Source organism: Squalius cephalus (assembly GCF_949319135.1).
Source record: "Squalius cephalus genome assembly, chromosome: 11".
Classification (NCBI taxonomy): domain Eukaryota; kingdom Metazoa; phylum Chordata; class Actinopteri; order Cypriniformes; family Leuciscidae; genus Squalius; species Squalius cephalus.
Window position 1 is genome coordinate 25554776 of NC_137132.1, and position 17482 is coordinate 25572257.

The 17482-nt window shown below is 46.1% G+C and overlaps 1 protein-coding gene across 1 annotated transcript; it reads left to right on the forward strand.

Annotated features, from left to right (window-relative positions):
• Window positions 1-9335: 9335 nt before the first annotated feature.
• LOC307167365 (chymotrypsin-like protease CTRL-1) lies at window positions 9336-11858 on the forward strand. The gene is made up of 7 exons (XM_079886403.1): window positions 9336-9510; window positions 9628-9728; window positions 9821-9900; window positions 10006-10087; window positions 11144-11324; window positions 11443-11573; window positions 11669-11858. The coding sequence occupies exons 1-7, from the start codon at window positions 9465-9467 to the stop codon at window positions 11828-11830; spliced, it is 783 nt and encodes a 260-aa protein (XP_079742529.1). The 5' UTR covers window positions 9336-9464; the 3' UTR covers window positions 11831-11858.
• The last annotated feature ends 5624 nt before the right edge of the window (window positions 11859-17482 follow it).

Below are 17482 nucleotides of genomic sequence, written 5' to 3' on the forward strand. Positions count from 1 at the left end.
CTCGTGGAATGAGCTCCAGACTGCGTGATCGTGTTCACCACCCCTTCTGGCAGGCCAATGGGTATCCATTGATTATCCATGCATGCAGAGACCAGCGCTCTGGATGAGGATGCCAAATCGAGCTTGAGAGAGGAGATCTCTTCTCACCGGAATCGGCCACGGAACTAGATCCGTCAGCTGCATCAGCTCTGGGAACCAGACTTGATTCTCCCATCGTGGGGCCACAAGGAGCACTGAATGGCCAGCCTCCCTGATTCTCCTGATTACCTGTGGTAATAGCGAGATCGGGGGAAAAGGTGTGGGAGGAAGTGCCTCAGCGCGTTCTCAACCGCCATCATCTCTAGACAGTTTATGTTAAGACGCTTTTCCTGGTCTGACCACTGGCCAAAGACCGGTCTGCCCTCGAAAAGTGAGCCCCAACCCAGGTTGGATGCGTCTGTCGAGATAACTTTTCGGCGTGAGGTGGCTCCCATCGTCACCCCGATCGGTACCAATCGGCCGCTGTCCAGGGCTCCAGAGCTGAGAACAGCTCTGAGTCACTCTGATGCACAGACCGCCGAGAGCCCAAGCTCGGTGTGGTACTCGTGCATTCAACCAGCGCTGTAGCGGGCGCATACGTAGCAGACCCAGCTGAAGCACTGCTGCGGCTGATGCCATGCAGCCTAGCATTCTCTGAAAAGTTTTCAGGGGAACGAGGCTGCCTGTCCGGAATGAAGCGGCCAAGAGTCGAATGCGGCGCGCACGCTGCGTCGACAGGCGAGCCATCATAGACACGGAATCCAGATCTATTCCCAGAAAAGAGATCGTCTGGCTGGGTAGCAATGAGCTCTTGGTCCAGTTGACCGTGAGACTCAAGCTTTCCAGGTGGCTGAGAAGCAACGTTCTGTGAGATATTAACTCTATCTCCGACTGTGCTAAAATCAACCAATCGTCCAAGTAATTTAATATTCGCATGCCCTGACTTCTGAGGGGAGCGAGAGCTGCGTCCATGCACTTCGTGAAGGTACGGGGTGCTAGGGACAGGCCAAAAGGGAGGACGGTTTATTGATATACCTGACCGTTGAAGGCGAATCTCAAGAATGGCCTGTGACAGGGTATTATCTGAATCTGAAAGTAAGCGTCTTTCAGATAGAGAGAGATAAACCAGTCTCTCGGGCAAGGATTTGCCTGGTCGTGAGCATTTTGAACGGTCGTCTGACGAGAGCTTTGTTCAAATGTCTCAGATCTAGGATCGGTCTGAGATCCCCATCCTTCTTTGGAACGAGGAAATAATGGCTGTAAAAACCTGACTTGCTCTGGGAAGGCTGTACTGGTTCTATGGCCCCCTTGCATAACAGCTTTGCTAATTCTGCACGAAGCAGGTGTGCTACTTCTTGATTCACTTTTGTCTCGGTCCGTGCTAGAAAGCGTGGAGGACGGCGAGCAAATTGCAGTGAATAGCCCTGTGTTACTGTGTTCAGCACCCATTCTGACACGCCTGGAATAGCTTCCCACGCTTTCGCGTGCATAGCTAGGGGTCGAATAGCCTCTAGGTTCCGATCGCCACCTGGCGTGGGCTCGTGAATCTGAAACTGAGGTACCGGTGTGGCGAGCGCACTCTCGATGCTTGAACACAGCGGCGCCCTGAAAGCGGCAGCTGGTCAGTTTACATGTAACATCCTGGTCGCCTTGAGCGGGGAACATTTCATGGAGAAAACCCCGGGACGCGTGTGTAGCGCCGGGCGTGTTGTGTTTATCAGTAAGCGTGAATGCTAGCGGGCAGGCACAGGACTTACATTTAACACATTGCCGGTGAATGCCGGCTTTATAAGTTTTAACCCCTGAGATACAAGTGTGGTAGAGCGGGCGGTGAGTAGGTGTCGGCGCTGAATTGTGGCCACATTTCCTACATCTAACACTCGAGCGGCGTACGCCAGCTTTATGAGAGTGGGCTCTGCGTGAGTGAGTGATACAGGGGGAACCGTGCTTGTGTGTAGGGGTGAACACTGGGAAGCGGGCACATTTTCTACACTCAAGACACCATCGACATGAGTCGGATAACCAGAAATGTAACTCTTTATGAGATTTCTCTGGGCTGCCGTGAAAAAGGCATTTTGGTGCAGGTGAGCGGGTACTGCAACGCGCTCGGTGACTGCAAAGTACACATCTGCAGTCGCCTTCATTAAGGGAACTGACAGAGCGAAACGCTTTGATGGTGGTCCTGCCGCGGCGGGACTTAACCATCTTTTCCTCCTTGATGCTAGGAGGGCTTCGCGGGCTCAGGTGCCAGCGCAATCCTAGGCCGGGGACCCCGCGGGGGAGGCGGCCTGCGGCGGCTTGATGAGCACGATCTCTGACGCGTGCCTTGGCGTCGATGCGAAGGTGGAGGCTGGGAGGGCTGTTGGGTAGAGCTCCGGGCAGGAGGCTGCTTTTGAGAGCGGCCTGCGGCAGAACTCGAGCGTCGAGGCAAGAAGAGCTTCATGGCCTGAGTGGTCTTCTGCACTTCAGAGAACCGGTCGACAATCCCACTTACAGCTGGTCCAAAGAGGCCGGACAGAGAGAGCGGGGTGTTGAGAAACACGGCCCGCTCAGCCTCCCTCATGTCTGCCAATGTGAACCAGAGATGCCTCTCTGTAACTGTGAGCGAAGCCATGCACCTCCCAATAGCCTGGGACGCGGAATTAGTAGCGCGCAGGGAAAGGTCCGTCGCGCTGCGTAAGTTCATGATGATGGCCTTGTTCGTGCCTTTCTCGTCCCATTGACGGAGGAGATCAGCTTGAAGGATCTGAAGAACTGCCATCGAGTGCAGGGCGGAAACAGCCTGTCCGGCGGCAGTGAAAGTGCGGCCGACGAGAGCTGAAGTGGCCCGGCAAGCTTTGGACGGGAGGGCAGACTTCGAGAGCTCATTGTGGAGCTCTGGCAGGAAGGGCGCTGACCTGGAGGCAGACACGTGGCGGCGGCCAGGCAGAAAGCACCCATCAAGCCTGTTGGGTGCGGGCTCCTCAGGCGGGGACCACTCGAGGCCGAGCTGGTCGATGGCCTTAGTGAGGAGGCGAATGAGTTCCGCATCCACGCTGGCCCGGGTTCCACAGGAACCTCTCTTAACGAGAATTTTTCAGTTCTCGTTGAAGGGAACCTATTATGCAAAATTCACTTTTACATGGTGTTTGAACATAAATGTGTGTTGGCAGAGTGTGAGCAAAACCACCCTAGAATGATAAAAATCCACCCAGTGTTTTTTTTAAAATCTCAATAAATCATAAGCACTGTCTCAGAATGAGCTGTTCTCAGATTCGGCGCAATGTGACGTAGAATTGAGCAGGCCCCTCCCACGACTGTTGAGTGACACTTCAGTTTGAGCCTAGACCCGCCCTGAGTGAGCTGGACACAGAGTCCGCCATTGTTCGACGCTTGAGCAGCTGTAGACAAGAATGTCTCCTAAGCGATTGAGGTGTGTTGTTGATGGATGTAAGAATGAACATAGCAGTCTTCATTTACTCCCGTTGTTACTCAAGGATGGATCTGTACTGTTTGTGATCAAGCTTACACTCTCCGGAGCAACAGGCCTAACGTGACTGGACACGGAAGAAATGAAAGTGCGAGCGCGCCCTTTATGACAGCTCTTCGAGTCATTTTACGGATACAAGGTTTACCAGTTTATTTAGCACCCACTGAAAAGGTGTGTATATTTGTTTACTGTTAGTTGTAACGAGTGTTTTGTGTACTTCGCTGTGTATGTTGTTGATAATGAAAGGGAGGGAGAGAGAGAGAGTTTATGGATAAGACTTTAATGCACACTTCTTATACTATGTTTATTCAGCTCTTACAGAGATTCTCTGGAGTAAAACTAACGCTCATCTTTTGTGTGATGTACAATAAACTTCACTGAACTCGTCAGTATATTTTGGTCATCATTCGGATGATGCTCCGCCCCCTGTGCCGTGCAGCAGCAATTAATTTGCATTTAAAGGGCACACACTAAAACAGCGCGTTTTTCTGAGCCCCAAAAAATTACAATTTAAACATGCTGTAAAAAATTATCTGTTGGGTATTTTGAGCTAAAACTTCACATACATACTCTGGGGACATCAGAGACTTATTTTACATCTTGTGAAAAGAGTCATAATAGGTGCCCTTTAATGCTTATTTGGTGTAGTTCTCTTTCGGTTAATGAAGTCTGTTCACTTTTATCTTCGTTCTTGCGTCATACCTACAACATGCTCAGCCAAAGTGTGACAGGCGTTTCCACTAGTGACAGAAACTCAAAGATTTTCCAGCAAGCTGCAGTGTTTAATTCATTTCCTTCCTTTAGAAACTTCCTCATACCCACAAAACCAAATCCTCCTTCTCAAAGCTAAACGTTTAAAGACATGCAACAATGAGAGGACATTAATGTTGTCACAGAACATTTGTGAATATCTGAGATGTAACTGATGATTAAAACTGAAACTAAACCCACTTTTAGCTGTACTCGTATTTTAAATTGAATGATCTTAAAGAGACTGCACAATAATTAAGGCTACTATGTTTTGTGCCATGTGGAATCCAACAATAGTTTCGTGTAGTAGACTTTCAAACTGTTCTTCACTGTCATTGATGTCCCATGTCAACAGTTGAAATTGCACATGTAGACAGACACAAACACACTGATCGTTGACTCGATACATTTTAAAAATATTTAACTTGAGAGCATAATTTTTAAAATAAAATCAAGAGGCATAAGAAAAAGAAAATAAAAAATCAGCCATAAAGTGAACAGGATATCATGCACAACTAGACTGTGAATTACAGCAATTATACAGAAAAAAAGTAAAACATGTAACATTTTGTTTCACCCCATTTGTAACTTCAGATAAAAATGCCTGTGAAAGAAAGAAATAACAATTCCAAATTATAGTGACAGCTCTGTTTACAGATCTGGTTAAATGTTTATCATCTTACATGACATTTTTAACATGCACATGATTTTCCCATACCATCAAACACTAAGGCATGAAGATCGACAAAACTTGATCAATAATTAAAAAAAAGGGTAGCAGTTTTGGTAACTCAACTAAAACATGTTGAGTCATGTTGGCAACAGATCAAGCTGGATCAAAATATGAACCACATCATTTTGCTGTTTTTTGATGGTTTGAAGAAAGAACTGAGAGAGACGTGATAAATATATACATTCTTTGGCTGTAATTTTCTTCCTCGTCTCTGAGCAGACAGATTTCCTCTTGCTCAGAAGTGTGAATGAATGAAACAATGAAACAATGAAAAAATTAACCAGTTTTCACAGGTTTCTCAGTGGTTAAGTACCTATATTGTAAGGAAGTTTAAAGAGCCTTTGTCTTTTCCTGCATTGTGAACAAACTGTACAGAATATATTGTACACATTATAATGTTAACAACATTAATATCAAAATAAAACCTAAACAGCTAGCATTTAATTCAGCTTGGATCAAAATGATTTTGGTTACATTTTATTTCGATAGTCCACTTTGGACATAAAAACTTTACAAGTACATGTCAACTTACTCTCAGAGTATTAGTAGAATGTTAGGTTAGGGTTCGGGTTAGTAGAATAAGTTACCATTTACTTGTAAAGTCACTTATAGTCAATCTGATGTGTGGGGAGTGGGGACCATCTAAATAAGGTGTTAGCAGATATTAAAGTCATAGTTCACCCCAAATTTGTTTTTTTTACCCTCAAGTTGTTGCAAATAAAAGAAGATATTTTAAAGATTGTTGGTAGTCATACAGTAGCCATTGACTTCCAAAGTAAGAAAAATATGTCAAAGAGTTTATTGAACTGGCACATCTCACCTCAATGAACACAGAATGCCTAATGATCTTTTTTCGGGGAGGACTATCTGAACCGCTCAGTTCATTCATGCCCTTGCATGATCCTCACGGGACTTTAGAGCACGAACTGGCCCTTTTGTTGAGCGGCTCATCGTTTACTGTGGGCGGGGTAGAGGAGGAGCTCTGTGAACCCACAGTATCCCATGCCAAGCCTGCGCTCCATGTCTGCCCTGCCGAGCCTGCGCTCCACGTCAGTCCTTACGAGCCACAGCTTCACGTCAGTCCTGCCGAGCCAGAGCTTCACGTCAGTCCTGCCGAGCCAGAGCCTGTTCACGTCACATCTGCCGATCCAGAGCCTGTTCACGTCACGTCTGCCGATCCAGAGACTGTTCACGTCACTTCTGCCGATCCAGAGACTGTTCACGTCACGTCTGCCGATCCAGAGCCTGTTCACGTCACGTCTGCCGATCCAGAGCCTGTTCACGTCACGTCTGCCGATCCAGAGACTGTTCACGTCACGTCTGCCGAGCCAGTGTCTCCGGACAAGATGGCCACCGCCGAGCCAGTGTCTCCGGACAAGATGGCCGCCGCCATGCCGCCTGAGCCCTCAGCAGAGATGGCCGCCACCACGCCTGAACCTGAGCCCTCAGCAGACATGGCCGCCGCCACGCCACGCCTGAACCTGAGCCCTCGGCAGAGATGGCCGCCACCACGTTGCCTGAGCCCTCAGCAGAGATGGCCGCCGCCACGCCACGCCTGAACCTGAGCCCTCAGCAGAGATGGCCGCCGCCACGCCTGAACCTCCCTTGAACTGTCTGGTCCGCCCTGTAGCCCTGAACCGCCAGGTCCGCCTGGTCCCTCTGAACCGTCTGCTCCGCCCTGGCCGCCTGAAGGGTCGTCTCCTCCCTGGCCGCCTGAAGGGTCGTCTCCTCCCTGGTCGCCTGCACTGCCTGCTCCGCCCTGGTCGCCTGCACTGCCTGCTCCGCCCTGGCCTCCCGTCTTGCCGCAGTCTCCAGGTCCTCTTCCACTCCACGGGCCTGGTCCTCCATCCCGCCCCCGGGTCTGCCTCCGCTCCACCTCCCTCCTGGGCAATTTTTAGAGCGTCTGGAAGCCGCTCCTTTGAGGGGGGGCTATGTAACGTCACCAGCTGGAGTGCGCTTGAGAGCCACCAGAGGGCACTCCACACCAGACTATCATGTTTCACTCACAAACTACATCTCCCAAAATTCATTCTCTGCCTGGACTCATCAGCAGTCATTATCACATTCACCTGTGTCTCATTATCTTGTTTAGTTCACCCCATATAAGCCTGGTTCACCCCATCACTCACTGCGAAGTCTTGTTTTAGTGTCACACTGCAATTCCGAGCATTCTCCCTGGTTTCATGTCTCTTGGTTTTTGGATTTCTTGCCTGTTACGTGGATTACTCTTGCCTCTGCCCCCTGCCTGTTTTGTTTGTATGTTTGTTTGTACGGACTGCCTGCCTGTGTTTGACTTTGCCTGTACTTTGGATTACGCCTTTGGATTGCCCATAATAAAGCTGCATTTGGATCTAACCTTCGTGTCTCGGAGCAGTTCGTGACACATGTAGTTGCAAAGTTACTTGTATTTAGGAGAATGTTTAAGTTGACTATCAAAATAAAGTGTTACCTGATTATTAAACATTTGAATTCTAATAAAACTGACCAAGACCCATCAAACTTTTGCAGTTGCATCAAACTGGCTTTATCTTCCACTCATAAATATGTATAACCAATGGAGAGAGCTGACTTTTTTTGTAGATAACCAATAAAAAAGAAACAAAAAATGTATTAATAAACAATAAATAAACCAAACCAATAAAAACACTGTCAGTACTGTATCAGCAATATATAAAAAATATTACTTAATTTTATCAGTAAAGAAAATTGAGTGAACTACTGGATTATAATGCTTTCTAGAGAATAACGCATGAAATTTAAGTGATGTTGCAGAAAAGCACACTCTCTCCAGCAGCATTTCTTAAAGGGGTCCTATTATGCTTTTCCACTTTTTCAACTTTAGTTAGTGTGTAATGTTCCTGTTTGAGCATAAAAAAGATCTGCAAGGTTACAAAGCTCAAAGTCCACTCAAAAGGGAGATATTTTATGTAACATAATCCACTTTTTAAGAACTACAATGAAAGGCTTGTTTGGACTACAACATGATTTTTCCGGATCTTATGAAGTCATGTTACTCATTTAAATAATCTCTTCCCATGGAATAAGCAAAAAAGGTTTGAGGCATGGTTGAGCTGCATTAGAGAAGACAGTGTTGTTGCTATGTTCATGAAGAGATGCTGTTTTGTCCACCCTGTCTCCATGATCAATTACCAAGATCAATTACCAAGATCAAAGCCCTCTCCCCGGACAGCACGCCAAATACGTTTACCAATTTTATCTATCCGACTTATTTGTAAGTGTGAACTCGTGAAACACTGTTCCTGGACATTATAACCCCAATGTTTATCTGTGCGCTGCACATTTCATGGAGAACAGCTTGTTTTCTGTTGCTTTTTTTATGTAATTACATATTATTATACATACCTTATGTATAACTTACATACATACTTTCATTATAAGTATAATGTATAATAAAACTACAAAAAAACATACCACTCTGAAGTCTGAAACTTCCTGTGAAATCCGTGCTTGCAAAGTCTGTGCATGAAATCTGTTCTGCACGATCCTCTTGTTCGTTAACATTGTCAGGGTCTGAATCGGGCTCGAATTGGTTTGAAATTTATGCCATTATTAATATTTACATTAGAGAAGAACTCACAGTTATGGAGGGGTGGGACATTTCCTGAACACAAGCTAAGCGCTGCCAATCACAACACACTGGGCCAGCTAACCAATCACAGCACACTTCATATTTCAGAATCGGAAATAGGAGGGGCTTCATCGAAAAACAAGACTGGGGAGAGAGGAGCTGTAATAATGTAAAATATGTGAAAAATAATGCATTTTTTTAACAATCAAGCATGAAAACATACAAACGTACACCCCAAAAACAAAATCAGGACTTCGTAAAAGGCCATAATAGAACCACTTTAAAAGAACCTGTCCTTAATTTTTTTTTATTTAATCTGCTTGTGGTGTTATAGAAACTGAAATTATTACTTCAAGTTTACTTAAGCCCAGCTCTCATAGCTGATGTAATCATACTGTGACATAATCCCGCAATTTCACTCCCTTCCTCTTCAGTATCAGCTTGAATGGATTGCCAGGTTGAATATGGGATTAGTTAAAATCACAGATTGAATGGGAAAGCATCTTATTTCCTGCAAGTATTTCTGAAAAACTTTTAGGAAGAACTTCAGTAAGGAAGAACTTTTCATGATATAATGAATGAAATTTAACAACAGCAAAAACAAAATCTTCCCACTCAAAACATTTGATAACATAAAAACACAGAGGTGAAATCATGATTCCTGTCAAGGAAATAGACAGAGGTCAAAAACCCCTTCAGAGAATAAAGAATTAATCCTCTTTGCACGTAAGACACCAGCTCTGAACAATGGAGATGCAGATCGATGATCATTCCGCAACTATGAGATCATTGGAGCTGCAGGAAGGAACCTTGATCACGTCCCACATTTAATAAATGCTGTAAATTATATAAAAGCAAGAGAGAGCACCTACAGGTACAACAGGGAGACATCACAAATCTACATCATGATCTTCACCATCACCTGCCTTGCCCTGGTGGCCTCTGCTCTGGGTAAGTGTCTTCTTTAGAAGTTTGCAAGAAAATTGTTAGGTGTACATATATATTTACAAAATGCAAAACCTACACAAAGAGCTTCATGTGTCATGAACTTCTGTTCTTTATCTACAGGTTGTGGAGTGCCAGCGATTAAGCCACAGACGATTGGCAGCAAGATTGTGAACGGACAGAACGCCACCTCTGGTTCTTGGCCCTGGCAGGTCTCTCTCCAGGTAACTGTGTATTGGCCGACTTTTATCCTGGATTTGCCTGATTTGGTCAAAGAGTATATGTCATGTGTTCAGTGCTTTTACCTCTGAAACAGCAACCCAACGGATTCCACTTCTGCGGAGGATCCCTGATCAACCAGAACTGGGTTCTCACTGCTGCTCACTGCGGTGTCGAGTAAGAGACTTCAGTCTGACAAATGACACATTACAATGGTGCTTTATAGATGCTGTTTCTCTTTTCTTTTCACAGTTAGTTTTGTCTTTACTGCTGTCTTTTTAGGGTCGGCAATCATCGTGTCATTCTTGGAGAACATGATCGTGGCTCCAATGTTGAACCCATCCAGGTCAAACTAGTTTCCAAGGTAAAAATGTTGAATGATTTCAAGAATGAATATCAAAATTAGAGATCAACTCATACTATTTATTTCAGTAACTGATAACTGAAATAACTGAACGCTTATTAATAACTGAACGCTTTTTAATTGTTGGTTCATTTCTGCTTTTTCACACAACTGAACTGAACTGAATCAACACTGAACTGACTTGAGCTGAATAATGACACTATTGTGGTTTTTAGAGTTGCTTTACAGCAGAATTTGAATGTCTCTTATATTTGGTGAATTTTGCATCATTGATTCTGTTATTTTCCTGTTTATTACTGTGATCAATATTGTATAAAGTGCTATATCAATAAAGGTGACTTCACTTGACAATAATAAAACGAGATCACTGGACTAGAACAATAAAGACAAAACAAATAATATGCAAAATAAATGTTCATTATGAATCCATTATTATCCTTTTTTATTATATTCCTTTTTTTACCTGTTAAATTGATGTTACGTTTTAACTAAAGAAAACTCGGTGAGGACTCAAATGTGGAAAGAATGATTTATTTAATAAAAGAAACATAAAGTAAAACAAAAACCCACAAGGGGGAAAAACATAATATAAAACAAAACAACAACTTCAAAAACAAACATACCAGAGCGTCATGGGAAAACGGGAGACGTATACAAGACAACGATCCGATACAGACTGCAAACACAATGGAACTTATAAAAGGGACAAATCAGGCAGGTGATGAGGGAACAATTGAATTGAGTGGAGAAATAGGTATTAGTCAAATTATCTCTAGATTAACTTTTGGTCCTGTCTGTCAGCTTATGAAGTCTAGCTTACTCCTAAAAAATTATCCAAATAGATTTACAGATTTAAATTTGAGCATAGGAAAGAAAACATCTGTACCATATTCTCAAATGAACATTCATGCTGAGGGTAAAAGGGAAAAATGCATGAAAAGCTTAAGACGACAAGAAGAAATAAAACATGCTTACATATATATCTTAGATTACCTTCCACAAAGTCAGCTTCCACTAGTAACCGTCCATCTTTATTTATTCTTTCTGTCTGTGCAGGTCATCACACATCCGCTCTACAGCAGCTCGACCATCAACAATGACATTGCATTGCTGAAACTTGCGTCTCCAGTTGTCTTCACTCCCCGTATCTCTCCTGTATGTCTGGCTCCATCAACCATCAACATCCTGCCTGGAACTCGCTGCTTCACCACTGGATGGGGCGCAACTGCCACCACATGTAAGTTAGACAAAGACCTGGCAGACAAAGACGAATTGCAAAAATTACTCTTTTATATTACTTGTTTTGTTTTTTCCACATGACTCTGAACAGTCTGTCTGATGTTTTCCTTTTTCAGGGAGTCCTCTAATCCTGCAGCAAACAGGTCTGCCCATCATGAGTCCTGCTGTGTGCAGACAGATCTGGGGTCAGAGCCAAATCACTGATGCCATGATCTGTGCTGGAGCCTCTGGATCCTCATCTTGCATGGTACGTGAAGACAGATCAGGACAAACACATGACCATTTCTATGTTGCTGCTGTTTCGATCTCAAATGTGTGTTTGTGTCTGTGTGATTCCCACAGGGTGATTCTGGTGGTCCTCTGGTGTGTGGGAGTTCAGGGGTCTGGACTCTGGTGGGGTCTGTGTCCTGGGGCATCCGCACTTGTGACACCCGTTTCCCAGTAGTCTACGCCCGTATCTCCCAACTGCGCTCCTGGATCGACAAGACTATCGCTTCCAACTAGAGCGCCAGTCTGAGCATTTACCCTTCAAAGGAGGCAAAGGCATAATCCACATAAAGTACAGCAAACAAAATGAAATATAAAATATTTTCCTTAAAAATATAAGTACTTTTAAAATATACATTTAAATTGCAATTTAAAATACGTCTCGGGTTACGACTGTAACCCTTGTTCCCTGAAAAGGGAACGAGACGCTGCGTCGAGAATCGACACACTGGGGAACGCCTTCAGCATGACGCGTCTGAAGTCTGGATAGAACTAGTCCAATCTTGATTGGTGTTGCGTCATGACGTCACTCGTGACATCGCATGTGACGGTGATGCGGAAGCTATAAAAGGACGGCGGAACATAACCGCGTCAGCTTCTGATTGGTTGAAGCAAGTCGTTCTCAGGAGAGTGCGAAGTGTGGCCGAGGGACGCAGCGTCTCGTTCCCTTCTCAGGGAACAAGGGTTACAGTCATAACCCGAGACGTTCCCTTTCGAGGAAACTCACGCTGCGTCGAGAATCAACATATTGGGGAATGAAATGCCCACTGTGCCACACTGAGAGATAGACGCCCTGGTGTGAAGCAATCTGGCACACTCAAGACGAGAGAACTTGTGAACCCGGTGTAGAGGGCAGATCCAGACTGTAGTGTCTTATGAAGGTGTGTGGGGAGGCCCAGCCGGCAGCATCACAGACCTCTTAAAGGGAAGCCCCTGCTAGCAGGGCTTTAGAGGATGCCACTGCTCTGGTTGAGTGGGCTCTTATTAGCAGAGGTGAAGGCAAACCGCGCGCCTTGTAAGCTGGAGAAATAGCCTCTACTATCCACCTGCTGATAGTTTGTTTAGAAAGGGTTCCCCTTCTTAGGTGACCCAAAACACACAAGTAACTGATCCGACTTTCTCCAGCCCGAGGTTCTTCGGACATAGACCTCCAGGGCTCGGACCGGGCATAATAGGTGTAGCTTCTCTTGCTCATCCGACACATGCGGTAGAGGATGGAATGCCTGAAGAATTACAGACCGTGCCACATTTGTGGGCACCTTAGGTACATAGCCAAGTCTGGGGTGGAGAATAGCTCTCACTCTGCCGGGAGCGAACACGAGGCAAGAGGGAGCAACGGATAGCGCCTGTAGGTCACCCACTCTTTTTAATGAAGTAATAGCGAGCAGGAAGGCTATCTTAAAAGATAAAAAAAATTCAGACACCTCGTCCAATGGTTCGAAGGGTGCCAGGGATAACCCCTCAAGAACCCCACCAAGAACCCTGGACTGGACGACAGACCTCATCCTCCTAGCTCCACGAAACTAATGTACTATAAGTGGGTGTCTCCCCAAGGTGTCTACCCCTAAAGGCGTGTGGAAGGCAGCTATGGCCGCCACATAGACCTTAAGCATGGACGGGGAGAGCCCGTCAGAGAAACGACTCTGAAACTACTGGGCAGTTAACTGGGTTCAACTGATGTTCTCTGCACCATAAATTGAATACATTCCATTTTAATGCATACAGTTTCCTCGTGGAGGGGGCTCTAGAATTTAAGATGGTCTCAGCAACCTCAGTTGAGAGACCAGCATTTACGAGTTGGTCCCCCTCAGGGGCCAGGCCCATAGTTTCTACAGCTCCGGCTGAAGGTGGAAAATTGTGCCCTCAGCCTGAGAAAGAAGGTCCCTCCTGATCGGGATTTGCCACAGAGGGCCTGCAAGTAGAGTTATGATGTCCGAAAACCATACTCGGGCCGGCCAGTACGGGGCTACTAGGAGCAAGCTGATTCCGTACCTCCAGACCCTCTCTAGAACCCCTGGGAGCAGTGCGATCAGGGGAAAAGCGTACAGATGTTGCCTCCGCCACATCTGTACCATGGCATCCAGTCCTATGGGAGCTGGATGAGTGAGGGAGAAGCAGAGCTGGGTGTTCTTGTGAGAGGCGAACAGATCCACTTCCGCTTGGCCGAACTTCCTCCATATTAACTCCACCGTCTCGGGGTGGAGTCTCCATTCCCCGGGCCTCAGCCCCAGCCTCGACAGGATGTCTGCTCCCACATTTTCATCCCCAGGGATAAACATGGCTCTGACTGAAAGAAGTTTGCCCTGGGACCACAGAAGAACCTGATGTGCCAGTCTGCATAGAGGGCGCAATCTCAGGCCCCCCTGTCAATTTTTAAATGAGACCACCAATGTATTGTCTGTTCGTACTAGGACATGATGGCCTCTGTGGTTCGGAAGGAAATATCTGAGTGCCAGAAATACAGCCAGCATCTCTAGGCAATTGATGTGCCAAGAGAGATGGTGGTCCTTCCATGAACCACTGGTGTAGCAGCCTTCCATGACCGCTCCCCAGCCTGTGAGGGACACATCTGTGGTGACTATTTTTCTCTGACACGGTGCTCCCAACACGGGGCCATGGGACAGGAACCATGGTTTCTTCCACATCGTCAAAGAACGAAGGCATCTGCGCGTTACTTTGATCGTGCGAAATGGGTTCCCCCTCGGGGAAAACCCTCCTGTCCTGAGCCACCATTGCAGGGCTCTCATATACAGCAGGCCAAAAGGTATCACATTGGACGCTGCTGCTAGAAGACCCAGAACTCTTTGAAAATGTTTGACAGTGATGGCCTGGCCTAGCTTGATACTCGTTACTGTAGTCAAGATGATGTTTACACGAGCAGGAGACAATTGTGCCCGCATCATGACTGAGTCCCATTCTACTCCCAGGAAAATAGTTCTCTGTAGAGGAATTAGTGAGCTTTTCTTGACACTGAGTCTCAATCCCAAGCACCTTAGATGGTTCAGAACAACATCTCGATGTTGAACCGCCATATCCTCTGATTGTGCTAGAATGAGCCAATCGTTGATATAGTTGAGGATGCGGATGCCTAGAAGTTACAAAGGAGCAAGAGCCGCATCCATGCATTTCGTGAAGGTGCGAGGAGACAGTGCTAGGCCGAATAGAAGTACTCTGTACTGATACGCTTTCACCCAAAAACGAACCTCAGAAACTTCCTGTGTTGGGGCAGGATGGATATATGGAAGTACGCATCTTTTAGATCTATCGTGACAAATTAGACCTCGGACCTGCATCGCATCAGGACCTCTTTGCCGAAGCCTTCCTCGCCTGAATGACAGTCCTCAGATCTGCCTTCGGCTTGGAAGACTTCGGCTGAGAGTGTTGCTTCTGGCTCCAGGCCTTTTGCGGGGGAGCACGAGAGGCAACACTCTCCTTCTGCTGCTGCAGGTATGAGGAGCTGGCGGCTGCCTCGTGGGACTGCCCCCTGGTAGCAGACCCATGAGACCTAGGATGACGGCGGGGGATAAGATGTTTGAGAGCGGCTGACTGTCATTTCGCCTCCTGAAACCTCACAACGACGGTGTTGACGGCCGTCTGGAATGGCGTTCCTTCTCTGATGATGTAGGTTTGACGGCTTGGGTTGGGAAACGCATAACCACTCCCCTCAAACCGTTTGTCTGCTATGAGCAGAGATGGAGAGGAGGAGCGCTAGAGTAAAACCCTGCCCTCTGTTTAATATTCCGTTTCACTGGGAAATACGTCACAACACTGGAGAAAAGTCGTTTGCAACTTCCGGTTCACGCGGACTTTAATGTCGTCGAGGGCGACCTCCCCACTGTTGTCCACCTCTTTGAGGAGGTCGGCCTGGTATGCCTGCAGGAGCCCCATCGTGTGCAGGCATGCTCCAGCCCGACCTGCCGCCATATATGCCTTGGAGGGCTTGGAGGGAAGCGCCGGAGCTCTTAGGGACAATGCAGAATCGGGCGAGAGATGGGCAGCGAATGATTCTTCTACCCGTGGCATCATCCCATAGCCCTTCTCTTTCAAGCCCAGGATGGTAGAATATAGGTGGACATTAGGGCTCGTAATTCAAGAAGAGAAGGGCTTGTTCCCCGATCTCGACACCTCAGTGAAAAACGGGAGGCTCCGGCGCGAAGGCTATGACCGGGCTTGCAGGAAACGTTCATCGAGTTTGCTTTTTCTTTTCTTTTCCTGCTTTTCTTGTGGCCATTCGATGTTTAACTTAGCCACTGCCCTGGTCACAACCTCCAGCAGCTCCTCAAAGACAGGAGAATGGGGTGGCGAGTCCTCGCATTCTCCCACGTTGATGCTCAAAATATCCAGCTCTTCGGAGCCAGATAGTTCGAGCATCGGATCCTCCTCATGGGCGGAAGAAGCCGCAGAGCGGGCTTCCGATCCCTGAGCAGGATCCATGGAGCTGGCCTCTGAATGCTGAGAAAGGGCCGAGGCCGTCTCAGCATCATCCGCCAACTCCATCTGCGATCCCCATGAATGCAGGCGCCGATCCACGGGGAGCGCGAGCCTGGCCTGATTCATCGAACAGGCTCAGGCGGGAGCGGAGCGTTCTTAGTGGCATTTGATCGCAGTTTGCTCCACTCCCAAACAAACTACACAGAGCGAGTGTGTAGCACCCTCGCTCAAATAGCGCGGGTAAGGGGACGCACACTGTCTGAATTGTTTGCTTTTGCTCGCCATACTATTAATAAAGGGACAAACAACACCAAATAAGACATATGGTAGACACAGAACGCTTGCTGAAGACCAGAAGCTGACGCGGTTATGTTCTGGCGTCCTTTTATAGCTTCCGCATCACCGTCACATGCGACGTCACGAGTGACGTCATGACGCAACACCAATCAAGATTGGACTAGTTCTATACAGACTTCAGACGCGTCACGCTGAAGGCATTCCCCAATGTGTCGATTCTCGACGCAGCACGAGTTCCCTCGAAAGGGAACTGTGTTCCACTTTCACAGTAACAAATTACAGACAAAAGTGTTGCAATAGTTAACAACAGTGCATGAAAAGCTACTAGATATTAACTTCTAAACAAGTCAGGATTATCAGATGTTCTCATCTGTACAGATAAACTATTTGCCAAAGGTAATGAAATGCACATGATGTTCTCTTACCACCAAACATACAGGCATAAAGATTGATAAAGACAGCAACAAAAAAATCATTCTGATCACATGATCATGTTGAAAATCTTCTTTGGTATTCACTTTTGTAAACATGCCAAGATGACACAGATCAATCTGTTTAATCCTCTATCCATGGTTCTGAAACCTGTGTGATGTCTTGACTCAGAAGCCAAAGAGACCCAGATACAAACTGGAGAGAAACTTGTTGAAAAGGTTCCATTATAATATGACAAACACTGATGTTCCATATACTGATTCAGACAATCACTAAAATGAATGGGGATTTTGCAATTTTACAGATAAGTGACCATTATTAATAAAACTGGGGGGGGGGGGGGGGGGGTTACATTTTTATTACCTTTGCTTAAAAGCAAATTTTTCATTTCGATGAACAGAATGAGCAGGAACTGGAACATTATGATATTAAATAAAGATATGTAAAGTTTGGCGTTGTCATGATTATTCATAGTTTCACCCTCATGGACTCTTAATTTGTTTCCCTTCAGTCACACATCTCTTTTGTTCTCAGTTTCCCATGACTTGTTTGTCTCCTAGGTTACTCATTGCATTCTAGTTTGTTTATATGGTTACTCATCATTAGTTCCCTGGTTTGTATCACCTGTGTTAATCCTATCATCTTTGTTTTCACTTAGTATAAATATACCTGTGTTTTAGTTCTCATTTTTCAGTTCTCGTTAATGCTTATTTGGTGTAGTTCTCTTTC

Excerpts from the sequence above, each read along its gene's own strand:
- LOC307167365 (XM_079886403.1), top strand. The coding sequence starts at position 9,465 with ATGATCTTCACCATCACCTGCCTTGCCCTGGTGGCCTCTGCTCTGG. Across the intron at positions 9,511-9,627 it reads CCTGGTGGCCTCTGCTCTGG|GTTGTGGAGTGCCAGCGATT; the intron begins GTAAGTGTCTTC and ends CTTTATCTACAG. Across the intron at positions 9,901-10,005 it reads GCTGCTCACTGCGGTGTCGA|GGTCGGCAATCATCGTGTCA; the intron begins GTAAGAGACTTC and ends CTGTCTTTTTAG.